Genomic DNA, 22,337 nt, shown 5'->3' with positions numbered 1-22,337 from the left:
ATCAGGGATCGCATCTTTACCATTAATCGCGATAGTTCAGTTCGTCCATCATGATTCCACTAAACAGAATTAGTAGAAAGTTAGAAACTAGAAAGCACCTTGCCAACAGTCTAAAAAAAAGCGTGGCACCAAATTTGACATTGGGTTTCTTGGAAACAACTGCAATAAATGCTGAAATGATTCTTTTGCTGACAGTCTGTTGCAAATTTCAAACACAATCCAATTCACGTCCCTACCAGGCTACTACAATTGACCAAAATAAAAGGAATTTTTAATTTAAAAATCACTTTCCTTTTGGCAATGCTCTACGCCTCTATCCAGTACTCCTTAGGGATTGAAATTGGGCCTGGGCCACCGACTGAGAGTTGCTGGGCTTATATTCTTCGACCCACTGCCCAATTTACTCGGGTAGGCGAATTGAAAAGGAAGCGAACCCACCTCATCTGGGGGATGGGGGCAGTGTAATGATGGTTTCAAACTTTCAGAAGTTGCGGAATGCATATATGATAATGAATAAAAGAGGATGTGGGATCCTGACGTACCAAGTCACTAACTAGAGACACAACATGGTGGAGAACATGACCTTCGACTCCAAGAAAAGTTTTCCACCCCTTTACATCCTCAGAACTCAAAAGTTGGGGAATCATCCTTCTTCACACTCTCGCTAGACCCCCGAACCCATATTTCATTTCTTTATTTACTTACTTTTTGTGAAAGAAAGATTATGAACGATGTGCAACTCAATCAATCGACTATGGACCTTACTTTGCTATGTGTGTATTGGGGACTGTTGGGACGGCGACTCCAATAATTTCCCCTCCCCTGGAACAAGCCATGGGGCATGGACCCACGAAATTTTCTATCTCCCTTTGGGTTTCCTCGGGTTTGTCGGTGCCCCGGGATGTGGGCAATCGGGTCGAAAATGGGCATAAGATCAGCAGCCTTATGGGAAAAGGGAGAAGTCGGAAAGTGGAGATTTGTGGGACTGGGGGAGGGTTGAAATCGGGAGAGGCATGGGACATGATGGTTGGCGATGGGAGCAGAATCATGAGGCATGAGCATCGCATGCAATCATGGATGCCGCATCAGAGTGCGTGCTTAACTTCCTTCATTTCTTTCTTTTTTTCTTTTTTTATAACTTAATTTCTCTGTTTTCCTCGCTATTTTATTACTAATCCTTCGTTAATCTATTGCTTAATTAATTAATTATCACTTCCCGAAGTTTAGAAAATGGGTTGATTTTCACGCGCCGCGGAACGGATGTCTGGGCGGGTTAATGAGTTAGAGGGGGCGTGGGGTGGTTGGTGGGGTGCATGCACGCGCATTGTAAGTGCTTGGGGGTGGCGTTCATGGCGTAGTTCTAACGTCTAATTGATGATGAAAACCATGCACTCCAACGCCGGTTCCCCTCTTTATACTCAACCATGATTTTTATGTGTGTCGTCAATTTATCATGTCGCGATTGTATCACGATCTTGATGAATGGAATTATGTGACACCTTACCTCAATAAGCATTTTTTTTTTTCTTTTTGTGAGATATCCGGTCTATCTAAAAAATATTTTTAAAAATATATTTTTATTTTTTAAAACAAAAATAAGGGTAGTTTTGAAAACATTTTTCCCAATTTTTTTTTTTTTGAGATTTTGCAAAAACTATTTGAAGAATGTTCTCGTTCCATTTTTTGTGCTTTTAAAAAATAATTTTTAATTATGATATTTTATTTTCAATCATTCCGTTCACATAATTATTTTTTAAAAAAAAGTAAAAAAAATTACCAAAACTAATTTCGAGTCTAAAAATTAATTACGCAAAAGTTAATTTGTTTTTTTTGTTTTTGTTTTAACCTATTTCCTAGGCATTATCATTCAAAACCAAACCTTGAAGAAGCATTTAAAACATTCTTTACCCCTCCTCCACTTCAACACAAATTGCAATAATATTTCCTAATGGCTGAGAGCATGTATAAAAAATTTAGAACTATGCTTTAATTAAAATTCCATAATGAGAAATTAATGTAATTAATAGTAATCAAGAAACAAATAAATTAATTAATGAGATGGAAAAAGGGGAAGGAAAGAGGAGAGAAAAAAGAAAAAGGTGAAGTATACTTGAGAAATGCTGACTTGCAAGATAAACAAGGCATCTGAGAGAGCGAATGATGAGAAATGGGGAGTGAAGGAGATGGAGTAGTAGAGTAGTTTGAGGGTGGAAGGTGTATATATATCAGATATGTATGTGTGAAAAGAGATGGTCCCCGACTTAGCAAACCACGTGGATGAATGCATCAAAGTTCGTAGTGAGATCAGAGGAGGAAAAAAGAAAAGGAAAAGAAAGGAAAAGAAAAGCCAACTCTCTCCCTGATAGCTACATTTTATCTTCCTAAATTCTGGAGAGAAAGGGACCGAGGGAGAGAGCGAGAGGAGGAAACGGAGGAAACCCCTTTCAACTCGGCGTATAAAGGGAGTGATTGAGAGGGGAGAGATCACCGATCAGTGTCTGTGTGTGGATGTGCATTGGATCCTTCGCCGAGGGTGGGTTTGAAAGGTTCCACCTTCACCACCTGCTCTCACTCTGTCCCTCAGTCTGTTTCTCTCTCTAGAAAAGGCGCAGAGAAACCAACCAAAGAAGATCGCTCAAGCAACAGAAAAGATCACGGTGTTTTCATTTTCATGATTGTATATGCGAGGGGAGAATTCATCTGGGGTCTTGTAACGTACCTGCTTTCTCTCTTCCAAGCTTCCTCATTGCTCTCTCTCTTTTTCTCTCCTTCCAGCATATGCTGATCAGAAGCTAAAAGAAAAGATCGAGGTAGCTGAATTGTTGATGACAAAAATGTCACAGTTTCAAGATCAGCCCAGTACTGATCATCATCTTCAAGAACAAGAACAAGAACAAGAAGCACAAGGCAATATCCATGATCCAGAGCTGATACAAGAAAAAGGAGGAGACAATCACGTCGACGACCCGGTTCCTTCTCAGGAACCGGGGAGGCCATCATTAGGAGAATTGAGTGCAGTGGACGAGGAAAACGAAGGCTTCAGAACCCCGACATCCATGGAACATAAAATCCCAGCCATCACAGAATGCCCACCTGCACCAAGAAAGCCAACAGCCACACGAGCAATCCCAATGAAGCGGAGGATATCGAAGGTCCCCAGAAGACTCCAATTTGAAGAGTTTGAGGTGCTGATTCCTCCTAAAATTCTTGCTAGTTTGCTTTCAAGGCTCGTGAAACCTTCCAGGGACGAAAGAAAGTGAATCTTCTTGATCATCTATACTATATCCAGAATGGTGAGGCTTCAAACCATGAAGCCGGTAATGGTGATGCTAGCTAGCTGAAGCCTGGAGTACTGCAGATTTGTTATAAGTTAATTTAGGTTTGGCTGCTGTTACATTCTTTGTTTCTTTTGTGGTTGAGATGTTTGTTTGTAGGGAAAATGGTCCAAGAGACCTTGATGATGCTGTAAAGTTAAAGTTGCAAGCGATGAAAGAAAGATAATCAACCAAGTACAGACCGAGAAAAAAGAGGCGGTTGTACAATTCCAACTTTGCTGCACCTAGGTTCTTTTGTGATCAAGGTGTTATGCCATCTTCAAGAATGGAATTGATTCGATCTCAGAGATTCAATAAACATCAATCTTCAAGTTTTATTCTCTCTTTTTTGTCTTTTACATTTTACATTTGGATTCCTTTATCAGTATATGTGTTCTTCTCTTCTTAATTTCTAGCAGAAGATCTACGGTCTTGTTATTATTCTTTGGAAGGTGGCTCTTGGCCGGGTGTGAAAGACAACCAACCATCCATGCTAGAAAAGCATTTGGTTTTGGGGAATGAAGGGGCAGTATTAACTTTTCATCAGTGCCTTTAATTATTAGGGCAGAAGGCCTTCTTCATCTGTGAAGATGGGGGGCATTCCCAAATGTACTGTCCCCCCTTTTGTCCTCCATAGAATTTCTCTTAGATTTGGATTAAATCTGAATCTTAGTTTTCCAAGAGAGGCAAACATGCCCCATGATGCATGAACCCCTTTAAACGGCCAAATATATTAATAATAAATGAATATTTATGGCAACTGCTGGTTCTTTGCTGCCCATGAAAGGTAATACATGTGTATGCCTCCCTCCTATGCCAAAGTCTCTAGGTTTTGCTTTAATGTGTTGTTTTCCTGGCTAGTTGTTGTGGTTGTTAAAAATTTAAAACTCATTTTCCATGGTGACGTTTCAATCTACTCTTCCTTCATACTCTCTGGGGTGCAGGTGTTACTAACCATGTTTTTGTTGAGACATGATTGCAGAGGTTGTATCAACGTGTATTAGGCTGATTTTGGTGAGTCTTAATGTCAACCCTGTATGAGGATGGGTGAGATCACTATGAGGATGGGTGAGATCACTATGGGATGTGATTGTTCTTTTGAGTTTATAGATTTTGAATGTTCAAACTAATTTAATTTTTTTTTATTAATTTATATTTTGAAAATATAACTTTTATAGAAATTAGAAATCATAATTTTAAAACATATAATAATATTACAGTTTCAAAATATGATTTCTAAATTTATACTAAAACTTAATAAGATATGCATATTTTAAAATATCATTGTAATATAATATGATATCTTTGGATATTATATCTCGTTGACATGATATCTTAAGTATCTATATTAAAATATGTTATATTTATATTTGTTTTGTAAAATAAATGAAATGAAAAATATATTAATATTTGTTATTAAATAAATATAAACTCTCTCTCATGTTAGTATTATTTAGAACTTGTTCAATAACTTAAAATTAAAATTTATTTATTAATAATATTCATAATTAAAATATTTCAAATTTATAAAAAAAATGTATTAGTTCAACATATAAAAATAATTTGTATATATTAAATAATACGTATAATAGTGTTGTTTTATAATATATTTTATACATATTTTTTATTTCTTTTTTTTATAATTACAATTTTATTTTCTTAATCAATTTTTTTTTGTTTTGCAAAATAAGTAATATAAAAAACAAGAAATTGATGAAAGTAATAAATTTATACTACATGATATGTATATATAAATATATATTTTTTTAGGAGCAAAATTTTTGAACCGAATTTAGGTTTTATCCCATGGTTGCCGGTAGTTCCCCTAAACTCCTATTCCTATACCACTCACGGACTGGTTATCTTTAGGAGGTTCAATGTGGGTCTACAAAGTGGCTTAAAAGGTGAAAATGGTCTATGGAGTGTGGATGCTTAAATTTTGAACAACCGAGGGGGGTTTAAGTTGCAAGCAATATGTTTTGTTCAAACTTCAGACTTTGGCATATATATTATTTGCTCAGCCTTGCTGATCTGTAGGATCCATCCACCCGTTACACAATTGACACCTGTGACACTGGAGGGGCCCATCAATTAATCGATCAATTTGGAAATATATAATTGAATGACCGATCGATGGTTACTCCTGGGTGCTGACTGCTAAGTTGTTATGATTGCCTAAGGACCCTTTACATAAAAGCAAGCTTTCCAAGTTAGGGATGGGTGACAAGAGCCTCCAATTGACCTTCTATTTTCCCATCAGATTAGGAGTGTTTGTTGGATCAGAAAATCCTTGAATTCTTGAGCAGAAAATTGTGTTCAGTGCTTGATTTTCTCATAAAAAAAATGAGTTGGTTCAAATTCTACAACTATTCAATGAGAAAAGCCTAATTGTTTCTCCTTCGTTTGGTATCAAGGGCTAGCTTTGATCTTGCTTAGTGCTGGCCCCAGGTGTTCTCCACAAGAAGATGGTGTGAAGCTGAGGATTGAAGTGTGTCAGACAAGCCTTCTTGGAGTGAACTAAGGTGCCTGGACTCTGTAAATCCGATTTTAAATTCATACAGAAATTTTCCACATAAAAATCTTCTGTCCTCATCTCTTCTTAATTGCCTCGACTCTTCAACTATCGAGTTATTTGAATGGATTGAAGTGGTTTACTTAAAATAAAATCATGATGTTTGAATTAGAACAGTAACGTAGATTTATAATTTGCACGAGGGTTGCTTGTCAATGATGAGATGTCAAGATTTTTCTTAAGGCATGTGATTAAATTTGTTAAGTCAACCAGTTTTAAGTTGAGGAAAAAAAGGTTGGTTTTTAGAAGTGTACTTGATTTTTCTCTCCCTGATCCATCCTTCCTTGGAATATAAGTTCTTTCCAGTCAACCATATTGAACCATTTGAAGAATTTCTTGTTCTTTGGAAGTTGTAAATGGAAGGGAACTTATGGTTTGCAGGCCTCAAACTTGATAGAATTCAGCGAAGAAGATGGTGAGGCAGCAAGGGAGATTCAAATCTCCTACAGGTTTAAATGCTCTGAATTAGATTTAAATCCATGCAATTGTAAAACTGCCAGTTCACTGTTTGATCTGTTGCAAGGGATTTATGAACAGATGTTAATCTTAATTCAATTCAGGACTAGAGATTGCAAAACTTCTACTGCTGAAATTCAGAACCTAGAAATTGTCAGCTTCCTGCTGTGGATTGGGAGTAAAGAGGAGGAAAAAACAAGAAGCGAGGGGTCAAACTGAGTTGACAAAACTTCCACTGGAAAGTAAGACGAGGGACGCACATCTTCGTATATGAAAGCTGTCCAATTGGGGGTGATGCGTGTACAGACGTGAGACGTGGGGAGAGGCACCGTTGACCGTTTCTATTCTCCTGAGTCCTAACCAACCAAAGGAAACTAAAACGCTAACATAAGCCCCAAACCCCCCCTTGTTTTTCTCTCTTCCACTGTTCCATTCCCTTTTCTCCTGAAACAATCACACATCTTCACTTCCCGCGTTTTCATGGTTTCTCTGCTTTCATCTAATTGAAATGTGCCAGAATGGCAGACAGGACCCTCACCGTCAACTGGTATGGTTTAGAAGAGGATGAGGACGATGACCACTTCTTCGAATCTTTTGATAGAATTTCCTCTGCTGTCCCTCTTGACTTGGCATCATCTGATGATGATGACGATGAATTTGACGATACCCGCATGTCCTTTGCCTCCGCTATATCTTCTGTTCCCACCCAGGAGTTCCGGGCCTTTGCAGCTGCAGCTGCAGCTGCTGCTACTGCCGCTCCTCCCGCCTCAGAAACATCATCTTCAGACGACTATGGGATGTGGATGGCAGAACCGGGATCGATTCAGGAACGTCGCAAGCGTCTCCTACAAGGCATGGGTTTAACATCTGAGAAGGAGTTTATCAGGCTCGCCAGTGTTGGCTTCAAGAGAGCAGCCTCCACAAAAGTTGGAAATTGTGAGGTAACCCCCATAGCAGTCGATACATGTTCTACTGAAGAGGAAGCAAAGCCACAATTGGTACCGGTTGTGCATGTACGTTCTCGGTCAGATGGAGACATGGAAGCATTTTCTGCAAACACCAAACACAGGAAAAAGCAGTTACTAGGTGAGATCAAAAAACTGTGTCTCACTAGAACATCTTCCTCATTGTCCACCCCATGTCCTCGAATAGGTCAATACGACAATTCTATTACCGTATCTGAAAAAGAAGCTGAAGGTGGATGTTCAGTTCGTAGTGGGGATCCATTGTCCACTATGGTGTCCAAAAGCCGATTTGGTGCTTTCTTTTTGATAAAGAATTTGGACACAGGCAAGGAGTTTATTGTTAAAGAGTTTGATGAAGATGGAATGTGGAATAGGCTCAGCGATCTCCAGACAGGAAAGCAACTCACCATGGAAGAATTTGAGAAAAGTGTTGGCTATTCCCCTGTTGTCAAGGAGCTTATGCGTCGGCAGAATGTTGTTCGCATTACTGATGGCATTGGCATTGGTGGTAGTGAGAGGAAACCCAGCATGAACTCATATATTACCAAGAGTTTTAGATTCAGCAAGAGAAGGGGAGTTGCTTTGTTGAAGAACATAAAGGGTGTCGCGAATAGCTTTATCAGTGAGAGAGAAAGAGAGATTCCATCTTTGCAGGAGGCCAAATCAAGCAAGAATTCTTCCTCTGAGTGGATAAAAGTTCGGCAGCATGGCAAATCATATAAAGAGCTCACAGCTTTGCATCTGTGTCAAGAAATTCAGGCCCATGAGGGCTCAATTTGGACTATTAGATTCAGTTCAGATGGACGTTACCTTGCAAGTGCAGGGGAAGATAGGATAATTCATGTGTGGGAAGTACAAGAATGTGAAGCCACACCATGGAAACCACCAGATGAATTGAATTCCACCCCACTTCACCCAATGGCGTTGGGGTCCTCAGATCGGCCTCCTCTACCAGAGACTCCAATATCTGCAGAGAGGAAGAAAAAGGGGAAGATGTCATCTAGCAGTAGAAAAGGCCATTCAATTCCCGACTACATCCACATGCCAGAAACTGTTTTCTCACTGTTGGAGATACCAGTTTGTTCTTTCAAAGGCCATCTGGATGATGTCTTGGACCTTTCTTGGTCTGGATCTCAGGTCAGCTTCTCACTAATCCTTGTTACTGCAAGTAGGTACAGATGAAGAACTGTAGGTAGTCTGTGGGAAACATACAAAGACAAGCTGTTATTTCTTGAAGCAAAAAGTAAACTTTTTTTTAATCCTAGCAGTCAGGAGAATTCTATTGTTTCTTTGTAATCAGAAGCTGCCATTCATATTCCATAAGTCGCCCCAGCCCTGTATATACAATGAGCTGTTTGGGCATATCTACCTTGCAACTGGAATTTCTGAAGGAAAATAAAAAGGAAGAAGCAGCTACACATATTGATAATGAAGAAATCTCACTGTAATTCTTTGCATACAGATTTGATAATATCAACCAATTTCTGTGAATTTGCAGCTACTGCTTTCATCATCAATGGACAAGACAGTCAGGCTATGGGACATGGAAACCAAGAGCTGTTTAAAGTTATTTGCACACAATGATTATGGTCAGATGCCTTACCATGTCGCTAGTGCATTCGATTCAGAACTAAGAACTAAGTGTGATGTTTCCTAATATGGTTCTATTTTGATGTGATTTTGTTCTTGTAGTAACTTGTATACAGTTCAATCCAATGGATGACAAATATTTCATCAGTGGCTCACTCGATGCAAAGGTTCGAATATGGAGCATCCCTGATCGCCAAGTTGTGGACTGGACAGATCTTCATGAAATGGTTACAGCTGCATCTTACACACCTGATGGCCAGGTCTAGTTGTGTTGATTTTTCTGTCTAGTTTTTGCTATGAAAGCTTGGTTAAGTACTTTGCATAGAGACTGAATTTACCAAAGGCTTGGGTGCTTCTTGCTTAAGCATACCTGAGGTTTGACATCAATCTGATTATAAAAAAAGTACCAGGTGAAGTAGTGAAACAAGTTCTAAATGTATCTTGGTCTATGACCACAACTTCTTTGAAGCACATGATATGTTGAAATCAAATGCAATTGTTTTCCATACTACTGAATCAAGCCATTGGCTTCTAGGAGAAAGCTTAAGTTGCTCAACCAAATTTTCAATAAAGTTGAATCATCTCACCAAATTTCATGATCATTAATTATTCTGAATAAAACAAATGTTTTTATATATTTAGTGAGGGTTTATGTTTTACTCTTGTAGGGTGCATTAATTGGTTTGCATCAGGGAAGTTGTCGCATGTACAGCATAGATGGTATGAGCTACTCTGCTAGATTCTACTTTATGGATATCAATAAATTTTCATTGCCTGTACTGTTAAAACTTACATTTTACTCTACTCATACATGTATTTTACTGTTATCTTATCTGTTGATTCAGATGGAAAACTAAATCAAACAGGTCAGATTGATATCCAGAACAAAAAGAAGTCTCAAACAAAAAAGATTACTGGTTTCCAGGTAATCCTATTTTTCATGTCCAGTTCCTTCTCAAACTTACGTTTCACCAGTTAGTCACATTACTAATTTGCTGGACCAAAGCCAATCTAATTACATATGTATTTGAACAGTTTGCCCCAGGAAATCCATCTGAAGTGCTTATTACTTCTGCTGACTCCCGAATTCGAATTTTTGATGGTTCAGACATAATTCATAAGTTCAGAGGTATCTTCCCAAAACGCCACCATCTACTTGTTCACTAAATAATGGCTATGTTGTTGGGTAACAGGTTTCCGAAATACAAGCAGTCAAATTTCAGCTTCGTTTAGTCAGGATGGGAAATATGTGATATCTGCAAGTGAAGATTCTCAAGTATATGTTTGGAGGCGTGATGAGGTCAGGCATATTGGTGCAGGAAAAGGTAAAAGTCTGGTCACTACCCGATCTCATGAACACTTCCAGAGTAGAGATGTTTCAGTTGCAATCCCATGGCCTGGTAGCGTAAAAGGTGAACCACCGGTTGTACCAGTGCACTCCAAAAGGCACTCTAAACGCTCTGGATCTACAAGCCAAGAAGATAGCTCTACCGATGGAAGCAATAAGGCACAGTTGCCACCTCTTCCCAAGAAAAATAGTTCATTAGACAGAATGCCAACTTGCCCAGAAGAGGAGATGACATCCTGTTTGGACCCTGGAATTGGAAGCAGTGAATCATTCTCATCATCCTCAGCTTCAATTAGCTATGGTGACTCACCTTCTATTTCCAGTTCAGGCAATTCATTGCCATCTTGGTCTCCCTCATGGTCTTGGTTTGATGGTAGTAGCCATGGGAGCCATACTGTCCAAGCAACAGCATGGGGCTTGGTAGTTGTGACCGCAGGGGTGGGAGGTGAAATTAGGGCTTATCAAAATTTTGGGGTGCCACTTAGGATCGGTCGCCAGACCACCCTCTTCAGGGATCTCACCTAAATGCTGCCACATTAGTAAAGATGGGAACATAATTTGTTTTTCTCAACAAAGGTTCTGCCTAGAACATTAATTCTGTAAAAAGTTTAGTTCTCACGAGTGAGGGTTGAACCTTGGAACTATAAAATGGAAAACCAGGAGTTTCTTTTAGCGTAATCTCATATTTTAAAAGCCCAATTTTCTCATCATATTCTTTGTATACTATAAATTATAATAACTATTTTATTATCACATGATTAATGCTGATTCATTTTTTCTTCAAAAGCATAGGTGGTTGGGTATTTCAACTGAATATCAGATCACCAAGAAAATTCAGTATGATCTACCCAATTTCACTGTAAAACACACAGAATTAGAGCTGAGGATTAGTTTAGGCCATTTACATATACACGATTCCACACCTTAATCTAATGTAAGAGCATTCAGATAATGGGCTAATAAAATGGGCCATACTGCATTTGAACAGTGAAAAGGATCATTGTTGGAGCTTTTTCTTAATATTTGTGTATTTGCACACAGTGCCATGCATGCAAATCTTGCTTTTTCTAGCAACCATTCAAACAACTCCTAACTCCAAAGTCATATTTATTAGTAATTTCACTTGGCCAGTGAAATCTAAATAAAGAAAAGGACTTATAATTTCTCAGATGCACCTCTACGGTAATAGAATGATTAAAATGACACAAATAAGAAAGAGTTTTTCAATATTTTTTGTCAAACCTACTCAAGTTTGGGCACTTGCAACCCCAATGGGTAAAGCTTATGACTCAGATTTAAATATATAAAAAGAAGAAGAAGAAATGAGAATCAATCTCCGAAGTGGCAATAACCACAGTATCAGTTTGGATACACTTCCTTTTTTTGTTTCCAAAAAACAGGAAGTAGTAATAACTCACATAAAATATAGGATAAAAAATATCAACTTATCATACATTCTTTGAAAATACTTTCAAAATTTTTAAATTTTTAAATAGTAAAAAAATTTTAACACCTCAATTTTTTAAATAGTTTTTAAAACCTATTATGTTTTAAAATTTTAAAGTAATCCCCTAAGACTTCCCGAATTTTATATATGATGTATTACATTTACTACTACTTTGAGTGCATTTGGTAGTGATTATCGGAAGTGTTTCTAATATTTCTAATACTTGAAAAATAAAAAATTTCAAGTTAGAAAGGTTAAAAACGTTTTCTAGAATTACTACCAAACGAACTCTTTCTATTTTTAAAACAGAAAATACTTGGTATTTTCTATATGAGTTGTCAGGGAAGTGAATGCAAAAGATAACTAAGATATCTAAAATACCCTAAAAATATTCCTAGGAACTATTGAACATTTAAAAGCACTCATCAAACAAGAAAATCGAGGACTGATCATACAAAAGCATCCCTATCACTCTTTAAATGCATTATAAGACTGCAGACTTAGCAGATTAATGAAAAAAAGAAGGGCAAGAATACCTAATTTTCTCTTGAGTTAGACTAGTACGATGATGACCTTCAACAATATTGAGATCACAATAGCAACAACATCTTATCAGTTAAAAGTGGAGTTCATGCATGTAAGCAAAACAACAATTAATAGTTACCCTCGCGAAGACCCAATTAGTCATTATAAGAACCGCCACCAGGAAAACAGACCCCAACAATCGTTTGCGTTATAAAAACATGACCGCAGATAGATTTCAGCTGCAATATCGAACAAGAACCTAGATGAGATTTGGTACGCTCCATCTGGGTAATTCAATTTGACATCAACCCAAACCATCTGAAGGAAACTCAAAACTTATTTTTTTCCCTTCTCTTCCTCTTTTTTCTGAGCAACCAAATAGAGAGTAAAATTAAGAAAGGAATTTACCTAATCACTGAGCTCAAGGACACAGTTGATGTTTCTCCACGGCTTCGAGAAAATACTGCGACTGTCTGGCTTCATGTGAGCGATTCTCAAATTCATTTTCCTTCAACGATCAGGGAGTTTCAGTTGGGATGCAGCAGAGGGATTTGGGCTCCTTTGAAGTTGGGTGAGCCCAGCCCATTCCCCTGGAGGTATTTCGATCGGCCCAGTTTGGTGGTAATAAAAACCAAGCCCAATCCAAATCTACTTGGGTTGGTAAACTCATCCGCCCAGGGAACCACACAAATCTGGGGAACTGGGGAGCTGTTGTGACTTGTGAGAGGGACTCTCTTGAATGGAACGAAGCAGAGGAGAAGCTTGGAGTCCTCTGGCAACCGTAGAAGAGATCCAACGGCGCCTCATCCGACCTTCGTATCTTCTCTCTCCGCCACTTACCTCATTTCGGTCCTCTACTCTATTTACATCTCATCCAATTCAGCTGCAATTTTCAATTCGCAGTTGCCGTTGTTTAATCCTGCGGTTTCTCACAGGAACGATGTAAGAAGCCGTGAGGATTTGCAGACGAAGAAAGAAGCCAAAGTGAGAGAAATGGAGAACAAGAAGCTCGAAGATTACTTGGATCCGGCTCTTCTCTCTGCGGTTTCTTCAAAAATAGGTCGGCAAAAGAAGGACGGGGAGATGAAGAAGCTGAAGAGAGAGATTCAGAAGTTCCAGTGGCCAGTTGATGAATTGAAAGTTTTCGTGAACGATTCGAGGATGGAGAAGACGATGGATTGGAGCAGTGACGAAGTCGTAGATCTCAAGGACGATAATGGGATTGATTGAAGACGGGTGTTGAACCTGCTAGGACTTGGGAGGGCCTAGGATAAGAGTCATAAGACGAGTGGGTGAAGGATCAGATTTGAAAGAATCATCGTGATAACGTACGCCGAGTATAGGGAAGCACATTCAGCATTTCGTTTAGGATTGAAGAATTATAGGTTGCGCGGTATGCGTAGGAAGTACGTAAGATTGAATGGCAGCAGCAGGTAGAATGAAATAGTGGACTCCAGTATAAGCAAAGGTTTAGACAAATGAATCGAGACAATTTGGGCACGATTTTTGTGACCAAGTGGCTCATGGCCTTGTCCATATGGAGTGAAAATCTTCGATACCTGCATTTACTTTAGCAAGTTAGCTGAGTTTTGGGTCAAAATATCCTTTTATGGAAAAAATTTAAATTTAATCATTTTACCAAATTTATATTCAAAACATTCATTTTATTGTCACGTAAAAGTTGGATCATTTTATTTTTTTATTCAAAACTTCAATTGTCAATTGAGGTTTTACCTAAAAACTGAAACTTTAGTTGAGACTTTATTTTTGAATCGGAACTTCAATTAATAATTGTGGTTTTATGGAAAATAGACCATATTGAATATAAATTTTAAAAGATATATTCTTGCAACTTCCCTAAAATTGTTCCTATAATTTTTTTAAATTTGTCTCTGTAATTTTTTGGATTCACTAACTATTACAGTTTTGAAAATGTTTTTAAAAATTATTATATTAGTAAAAACATTTTTTTTTTAAAGTGGTGTATTTTTATTAAAATCCTGGTTTTTGACTCTCCAAACACCTCTTTCTTTTATAAAATCAACTTTTGTACGTAGAACGGTGACTCTAGTTGTATAAACCACTATTTTGAAAATCGGATCGAACCAATCGGTCCAATCATCAACTGGTCGTATTTTCGCTCCAATTTACTCTATTAAACCGTTTAAGCATTGGATCGGTCACGAACCGCATAAACCAGCGGTCGGACCAGTGACTCGGTGGAGTCAAACAATTCTAAAACGGTTCAAGTCACCCCCTCTTTTTGTAAGCATAGAAGGCTCCACTGTATATAAATTTTTGGCAAAATCTCATCACTAGGCTTGTTATTTTATGACAAAGCCCACACCCACCCTAACCATTTTGTGGGCTGAGTTCCGAGCCCACAAGACAATTAAAAAATCCACCCAAGAGAGTTTTAACCAACCTATGACACCAATAGGCTACAAGCCTTTTGATATCTAATATGCCAAACAAAGCAATATATATTGGATTTAAAAAAAATTATAATATTAAATAAATAAAATTAAATTAGTTAAAATTAAATAATTGAATTTTCTTTCATTTTTAATATATTTACATTTAAATATTATACATATTTCATTTAATAAAATTTAAAATATTAATATAATTTAAATTGATAATATCAAATATATAAATATAATATTATTGATTTTTATTTTATTCATATATATTTAAATTTTTTATAATTATTTTTAATTTTAAATAATATATAAATTAGTCACTACGGTCCAACTAGTGGGTAACTTTTTCGAGCCGACTATGAAAACATTGGTATAAACTAATAAAAAAAACACTTCTTTTTCCATTTTCAACTCTCTTAAAATCTTGATTCCTGAATGGTAGGGAAAGCTACAAAAATGTGAAACCACTCAAAACGACGCCGTTCGAGGAAGCCATGTCCTTGAATTTGAATTCAAGAAGGACTTCGGGCGCGGACAGTCCCTTGAGCGAGACGGTGTATCTGGATGCTGCAGTACATCTGCAATGGAACCCCATGTCACTTCTCTGTAGCTAACCCTCTCCTTAAAACCCTAGTTCCCAGCTCCTCAATACTCCAATTCAGACTCCGCCCGGAAAAAAATGGCGTCGCCGATCCCCTACCCCGTCGACGACAAAGATCTTGATGACGCCGCATTGTGGGCTGTAATCGACTCCGCTGCAGCCTCGCACTCCACTTCCAAATCTCGAAAAACACTGACAATCAAATGCGCCAATCACCAAACTCCAAATCCATCACCACCGCCAAGATTCTCCAAAAACCCTAGAAACCATCACTCCGGAGAAAAAGATATTAGGTTTTCGCCCCAGGGCGAGGTCTTACATGAACCGTGGATTCACCACCGCCCTCAGAAAATTGCGAGGACTTGCATTTCGGAATTGAGCGAGACTAGTCCTCTGTCTGTGGTCAAGCACGTGCAGCGCACGCCGAAGACGCCCGCGTATTCGTCGTCGTCGTCCCCGGAGACCGGAATGTTTTCTGTGACGGAGTTCAGTCTTGGTTCGGAGATGAATCGTTGGCAGGTCGAGGATAAGGAGAATGTGGGACATAGCTTGCTTGGCAAGTTTCCTACTGTGTCATTGTTCAAAGAATACCAGAATGCAGCTATGGCGGTAATTAATTACGTCATCCCTTTTCCTCTTGTCTTCATTTCAATTGCGATTTTACTTGGCCCCCTTTTTCTTGTTTCCTTTTTTTTTTTTCTTTCTGTTAAACGCTGTGTTTATGAGCTTCCGATTGTGTTTGTATGATGAAACCCAAATTTACTACTACTGATGTGAGATTATAAACTGTTAAAGCTAGAGAATTAATTGTAAGAAATTGTTCAGTCTGTTGGGCTATTGGGCTTGTACAAGTCGCCTTTTAGCATTATTATTGCAGGTTATCCGTTAAAATTTGCATTGCTTACCCTGAGAAAAGAGTGGGAAAATTCCTTGTGAGCAGGAACCTTACCAGCCATTCTTCAGAAATTTGGTGTTAAGTCAAGCAGTGACACTAACAATTAAGCTTTAACCCACGATCAATAGTCTTAAATTTCTAATTAGATTAGATGGTAAATCTTAGTTTTTCATTTTCCTCTTTTATCATTTTATTGTTTTCATTTCATTTGACTTGAGCTAGGATTATAGTTAGAAGTTGGATTCAAAGCAGCATAAGTCTTTTGTGTTCCTTTCCCTGGATGCTATTAGGTGTTTTTAAGCATTGTTTGGGGTGAGTGCTCTTACACAAAACATCTGTCTTATTCATCTCATCTCTATTATTTTGCTCGGCATGCAGGATATCATGTTTCTGTTTGGTGTTGGACTTTGTCCATCTGTTTTGTCTTTCATCTGCTCATCATATGAGTTTTGCAGACTTGGCCCCATGATTAGCTTGTTAGTATACTGTATACATAGAGCTCACAAGTTTCTAATATCGATTCTCAGACAAGGGCAATATTTAGTCTAAGATTCAGGTTTAATTGAACTGAGAATGTTTCTCTGTCAACTTATACTAATGGAGGCATTGAGATGGCAGCTTCTGAAATCTGATTGCACTTCTATCCATGGTTACTTCACCCACAGGCATGTTTGCATACTTATTTAATTCAAGGTTTTGAAAGTTCAACACACTGAACGACATGGCTGTTCATGCACAAAGTTGTGTAGATGCTTTATACCGATAGTCTTTAATGCTCATGCGCAAACACCTCTGTGCAAGCACCTGCCTTCTAAGGACATCACTATGTAGTTTCTTTGATAACCGTCTGGAGGTTTCTGTCCCTCCACCATCCTCAAATTTGCTTGCTCGATCTGTCTGGTTTTAAACAAATAATGTGTTTGTATTATTTCAATGGACAGATTCTGGAGAAAACTGATTACACTATGATTTCTGGAAACCCTTTTATTAAAAAATCAGGTAAAGATAAAGGTAGTACTGTGCCCTTTTTTTTCTCAAAATTATTGATGGATTTGTCATGGAGCTTATTTGTTTTATAGGTTGGAGGAAGATGTCATGTTACTTTAATCTCTCTTATGAAATCAAGGATAAGACCATTGAATTTGATGAAAATCGTAATGTTCAGCGTGCTGAATTTGTTGTTCGGGCATACATGCAGTATGTTTTTCCCCTTTTTTTTATTGGATTTTGTGAACAAAGTCATAAAATTGAAATCCAGTGTCATGAATATTTTTGTCGCATCTTTATCACTGTTCTATACTTTATCTTTGTTTCTAGGGGTGGGAGATTCTCAGATGGATGGGGCTCATGTGAACGGCGTGAGAAGAGGTTTTTAAAGCCAAATCATGATATTCCTAGCACAGCAGAAACCCGAGCCAAAAATAAAGCATGCCAGGTAGTTCATTTTTCCCTGCAGGCTCACAGAAATGTACTATTTGTTATATATGACTTGTTCCTTTCACTATCTCATTCAAGCTGGTTCCCTAACCACTTCCCAAGATAAGGATGGTGAAATGTAAAAACGGTTTTTTTGAATGTGACCAGCCATCTTAGCCAAATTAACCTTGTTCTCAATATAGATTATGCCTCATTTTTTGTTGAACATTACCAACCATCTTGGCTGAATTAATCTTGTTCTCAATAGGTTAGGCCTCTGATGTCCCACAAGAGCATTCATTTGTGAATCTATCCTCATTTCTTACCTTATAAAGGATTCATTTTATTTCCCTCATTCTAAGTGGTCACTTTATGGCATGTTGGTTTTACAGTTGCTCAACTTTGTGCCACAAGGCATTGTAACATCTAATAGTGAATGACTAGCTGGATTTGGGAACAATGAAACCTTAAAGATCTGCAAATATAACTCTGTAGTTTGTCATGACAAATTTTCAATCTGCCATACTGGTCTTTAACCCCATTACATTGATTTGAAAATTCTTCTTCCTTTTCTTTGAACCTCCATGAAGTCATTTATTATTATTATTTGCCCAAGTAAAACAATTGTTTTACTTATAACTTCAACAAACCAATTGGATAATGAACATTTGAAAGAAGCACAAAGAATGTGGAAAGAATAGTGAAACAATGTGCCAATACATTATATCTGGTCTGAGGTTCAAACTTCACTGAGCTAGCATTCCATCTCGGACTGCACTATTTGTATCAACTATTTTCTCATAGTTTCTTGAAGCTTACTTTTTGTCATGCAAAATAGTGATGATTGATAGCATTGTGAAACCGAGGGAAAAATTAATGGAAGAAACAAGAAAACATTGAATACAAAATTTGGAATCCAAATTTTGAATGCGCTTCATTAGTTGGTGGGCATCTTTAATGCAATGAAAAAGAGAATATGAGACCTTCCATTCTATAGACTACATAAACAAAATACAAGTATAGGATTTGAACTACATTTGAGAACCCAGAGACAATAGCTGAATTAGATTAGTTTGGAAGTGCTGCAACCATGCCTTATCTGTTAACATGCTTTCATGCTTCAGAGGCTCCTTGGTTATCGACTGAATGTCTCAATAGGCTAGGTTGTAATGTATCACCACCATTACATTAATTAAAGTTTGGAGATAAACTTGAGCGCATTGTTCCATTTCCCAATTCCCATTTATGCCAATGCTCATTTCCAATTTTTCTTTTCTTTGAATTCCATTGATTTATTCTCTCTGATTGCTAGTCCCAATGCCTGCAAGAAGTTTACCTCTTACAGTATAATGTTATCAACTAACTGTTGTTCCATGTTTTATATGACACACTGTAAGTCCCAATTTCCGCTAATCTATCTATAACTGTGAATTCGCAGGACCTGCTAGGAATAGGAGAGTATCGACCTGGAGGGAACCATGGCCAAAGATAAAGAAATTATCACAATTGTAGGATACTGAGAAATGAGGAATGAAAAATGAAGAGAAGGAAATTCTCTTGAGACCCCACAGTAACCCTGTACTATTTGAAAGCACTCTGTAACTTGTACCATTTGATTCAATTTGACTTTGAAAATAGAAAGAGAGAAATCCATTCCAGGAACAAAGACCAGAATAAGTGATACAGCGCAGCTCCTCCTGGTTTTACCTATTGTCTCAAGGAGGCCTTTTGTGCAGCCACACCTTAAAGCTGTGATTGCTTATCAACCATAGATTTTTTTCAAGGCCCCAAATGTGGCACATTTTCTTTGAGGAGAGATTAAAATGTATGAGGAGGGTGTGTGTGTGTCATTGGTAATATTGTATGATCAATGTAGAACATCGATCCAATGGTGGATGTGGGAAAAGACACCAAATGTTTGGTGCTGCTGTGCATCACTCGATCATTAGCTTGTCCATGACTGGATTACAAGAACAACTTGTGGACCAAAAAGAAAAAGGTCGAGCTCAGTGACAGCAGACAGGACGAAAGAGTTGATGTACACCAAAAGCACAATCCTGCCCTTTTCAACATTTCAGTCCTTTAATGGGAATCTCCTATGTCCAAAGAAAAATAGCATCTGAGGATGATTTGCTTCTGAATGTATTTTCTTAAAAGCTTTTCAATCCTAATCTTTGCATGAAATTCATGGCAACACTGCAGGATTGAGAGATACAGGAATAAAAGTAATTTATTATTATGTAAATTAAAATTCTCTCATATTATGATTTTTAATATCTCTTCTACATATGAATCCAAAAATTGGGTGATTCGACCTGTAACGTTAAATTCCAGAAATGCCCCTCATCGCAGTAGTGAGTGGGGAGGTGCAGTGCGTGGGTGGCAGAGTGAGTTTCCTTTTTCACAGTGGCAGCCTGGTAAGAGGCTACTCAGGCTAGAGAGTCGTGTACAAAATTATTGATTCAGCCACTCTCTCTCAACTTCCACCATCAAATACTGCCTCCAAGGCGGTGTTCAGAGGAATGGTAAGACGTCATTCACTCTCTCTCAGCCCCTCTTCTCTATCACTCATTCTTCTCACACACCACTCCACCTCCTATGTTGCTTTAGGATTTCTCTATTCTTATTCACCCTTTCCTGTCAACACTTATACATCATTACTGTCTCCTTGGCATTTTTTTTTCCTGCTTTTGTTTTATTTGTAGCATTACTATAGTCAATAGTGGCGGAAATGACAGTCCTTTTCTTTCTCTGAGGTCACCTCACCGGGCTTCTGTTAGTATTTTACATTATCATCAATCAGTCCCATTTCTTCCCGGTACCTGCTGAAATAGGGGATATGGCTCAACAGGTACCCATTTGTCCTGTCTCTCCCTCTCTCTCTCTAATGGTGTTTTGGTGTTATCATAGGTGCCGCTCTAGATTCACTGGAGGTTTTATGGGTATTTGACCTGATCCCATTTGGTTAATTTGATTCATTTTTTGACGGCAGGAGGATGGATGGCCGCTTGGATTGCAGCCAGTAAATTTGAGAGTTGGCTTGGTGAGAAATCGTAATCTTTCTGGATCAGTCTCCTTCAGCACTCTGCTCACTGCTTCTCCCACCAACACTGACTCTTCTTCAGATCTTGACACAGAGGTCAGCAGTATATTTATTATTATTTTTATTTTTATTTATTTAGTTTTAGGGCTCTGTTTGATTCTAGAGTCTAGACTACAGTGAATAGTTCTTTGATAGACATTATAGGAATATCTGTTTGACTATACCCGTGTTTCCTTTTTTCATTCGTGCTCCGGAGAACAGGGAAAGTATTGAAATATGACAAAGCCTGTGAAATTGTTCAGGTTTTCAATGTAGATACACAGAGCACCTAACAGAGTCATACCCATTTAATCTTTTAGGTCTATTGATTCTTACATTTAAATACCAGCTAACAGAACATCATTTCTCTCAAGCTTCACATCTACCCTCTGTACCAGCAGTTTTTAATGTCATTTTATTTTCTGGGTCCGGCTGATTATAAGCCCAAATCACTTTACTTTCTCCACATGATTTTGTATGATATGATGGCATTTCAGGAAGTGTCGTCTCTTTTATTTGTTTCCATGGAGCCTTTAATAAATTCATCTTTTTCTAGACTTGATATCATATGCTGCTTTTAATGCTCAATACCAGAAGAGAACTGGCATGGGCAATTGAGTTCAGAGGCAGGGTAAGCTAGATTCTATAGGAATATGACACCGGATCAACCTCTGGAGGATGTGCTTTTTCATTATCAAGAATAGAGAACTGCATACGTGAATCAATTTCAACATGATTAAAGAGTCCATGATTTTGTTTCGATTTTTGTTGTCTCTGAATTTTAATTATGATGGATTTCAGTCCACTGGTTCATTCTTCCATGACAAGAGCATCACTCTCGGGAGCCTCATAGGTCTGTCGAGCATTCTAGACCTCTCAAGAAGATCAACAAGGGGAAGAATGTCAGAAACCCTCAAAGACAAAAAGAACTACAAGTCCAAAACTTGGTTATTTTCTCTGTGCTCAAGGCTAAACACCGACGCAGTTTGCATGAAAGATACACCATCCCTCGGTCATTTTCTTGAGGCAGAGAGGAGAGCTGCCACGGGCTACAGGAGAAATCAGAGCCCAACAATTCCAGGGCCTGATGATTTCTCAAATGCACTGCCTGTTCCTGATACAAACTCTCTGTTCATTGGTGACCAAGTTGCTCCTCGGTCTAGTACCCCCCTGGGTTCGGAGGATGGAGGACAATCCAACAGAGACTTGTTGGAGCATGATAATGGGTATGGAGTATTGTTTCCATGTCTGTGCGGACAACTACTTAAATGATTAGCTTGGCTGAACTATTTTTTATGTTTCTTTTCTTCTTGGGGTTTGGATCTCATGTTCATGATCATGAATTCAATTTCAAATTGCATTATTTCAAGAGATGGCTCTCTCCTCCTTGAATAGTAAATTCCCAACTCACCTGAGGAGGGTCTTTTTTATTGATTTGCAGGGTGTCTGTCAGGACTCAGGAACCAGCCTTGTTAAGACTACTCCAATTTCATTTTATTGATTAGTGTAGTCTTTTAAGGCCTAATACAATATTAGGACTCTCTCTTTCATTTAAAGCCGTGCCTTTCAAAATATTCTTACAGTGCTTTTACCCTTATCCCTTACTATATTGATTGGGTTTCTCAACAGCGATCGGCGCTGTCATCATTTCATCAGAAAATTCGATGTTATCCATGTGATCATTTCTAGGAGCAGCTTTGTTT

The 22,337-nt window shown here is 38.1% G+C and overlaps 4 protein-coding genes and 1 long non-coding RNA gene across 8 annotated transcripts; 4 read left to right on the top strand and 1 right to left on the bottom strand.

Moving 5' to 3' along the window:
* The first annotated feature begins 2,698 nt into the window (after nt 1–2,698).
* On the top strand, nt 2,699–3,376 carry LOC132254178 (uncharacterized). The gene has a single exon (XM_059739114.1). The coding sequence runs from the start codon at nt 2,826–2,828 to the stop codon at nt 3,258–3,260; it is 435 nt and encodes a 144-aa protein (XP_059595097.1). The 5' UTR covers nt 2,699–2,825; the 3' UTR covers nt 3,261–3,376.
* Nucleotides 3,377–6,302: 2,926 nt separating this feature from the next.
* Nucleotides 6,303–13,347, bottom strand: LOC104880172 (uncharacterized). 2 transcript variants are annotated; one of them, XR_786517.3, is made up of 7 exons: nt 13,238–13,347; nt 12,626–13,136; nt 12,357–12,456; nt 8,383–8,504; nt 8,118–8,274; nt 7,715–8,048; nt 6,303–7,392 (listed from the first exon to the last, which is right to left on the bottom strand). It is a non-coding gene; the product is annotated as an uncharacterized LOC104880172 (long non-coding RNA). The 2 variants fall into 2 exon arrangements; XR_786518.3 differs by lacking the exon at nt 13,238–13,347 and having other exon boundaries at nt 12,357–12,501; nt 12,626–12,732.
* LOC100264924 (uncharacterized) lies at nt 6,861–10,923 on the top strand. The gene is made up of 7 exons (XM_002270170.4): nt 6,861–8,444; nt 8,806–8,896; nt 9,000–9,157; nt 9,566–9,617; nt 9,743–9,822; nt 9,933–10,026; nt 10,091–10,923. Exons 1-7 carry the CDS (start codon nt 6,861–6,863, stop codon nt 10,768–10,770), a joined length of 2,739 nt encoding a protein of 912 aa, XP_002270206.1. The 3' UTR covers nt 10,771–10,923.
* Nucleotides 12,957–13,790, top strand: LOC104880171 (uncharacterized). The gene is made up of 2 exons (XM_010655990.3): nt 12,957–13,066; nt 13,153–13,790. The coding sequence occupies exons 1-2, from the start codon at nt 12,957–12,959 to the stop codon at nt 13,445–13,447; spliced, it is 405 nt and encodes a 134-aa protein (XP_010654292.1). The 3' UTR covers nt 13,448–13,790.
* Nucleotides 13,791–15,079: 1,289 nt separating this feature from the next.
* On the top strand, nt 15,080–22,068 carry LOC100247771 (uncharacterized). Of its 3 annotated transcripts, XM_059739113.1 has the most exons (8): nt 15,080–15,850; nt 17,078–17,135; nt 17,216–17,333; nt 17,454–17,571; nt 18,991–20,077; nt 20,258–20,403; nt 20,545–20,691; nt 21,436–22,068. In XM_059739113.1, the coding sequence occupies exons 1-5, from the start codon at nt 15,320–15,322 to the stop codon at nt 19,042–19,044; spliced, it is 879 nt and encodes a 292-aa protein (XP_059595096.1). In that variant the 5' UTR covers nt 15,080–15,319; the 3' UTR covers nt 19,045–20,077; nt 20,258–20,403; nt 20,545–20,691; nt 21,436–22,068. The 3 variants fall into 3 exon arrangements, with proteins under 3 accessions (XP_059595096.1, XP_019077341.1, XP_059595095.1); XM_019221796.2 differs by having other exon boundaries at nt 18,991–20,403; XM_059739112.1 differs by having other exon boundaries at nt 18,991–20,462.
* Nucleotides 22,069–22,337: the final 269 nt, after the last annotated feature.

This window comes from Vitis vinifera, chromosome 8 (genome assembly GCF_030704535.1).
Source record: "Vitis vinifera cultivar Pinot Noir 40024 chromosome 8, ASM3070453v1".
Taxonomy (NCBI): domain Eukaryota; kingdom Viridiplantae; phylum Streptophyta; class Magnoliopsida; order Vitales; family Vitaceae; genus Vitis; species Vitis vinifera.
This window is presented reverse-complemented; position numbering and strand designations above follow the sequence as displayed.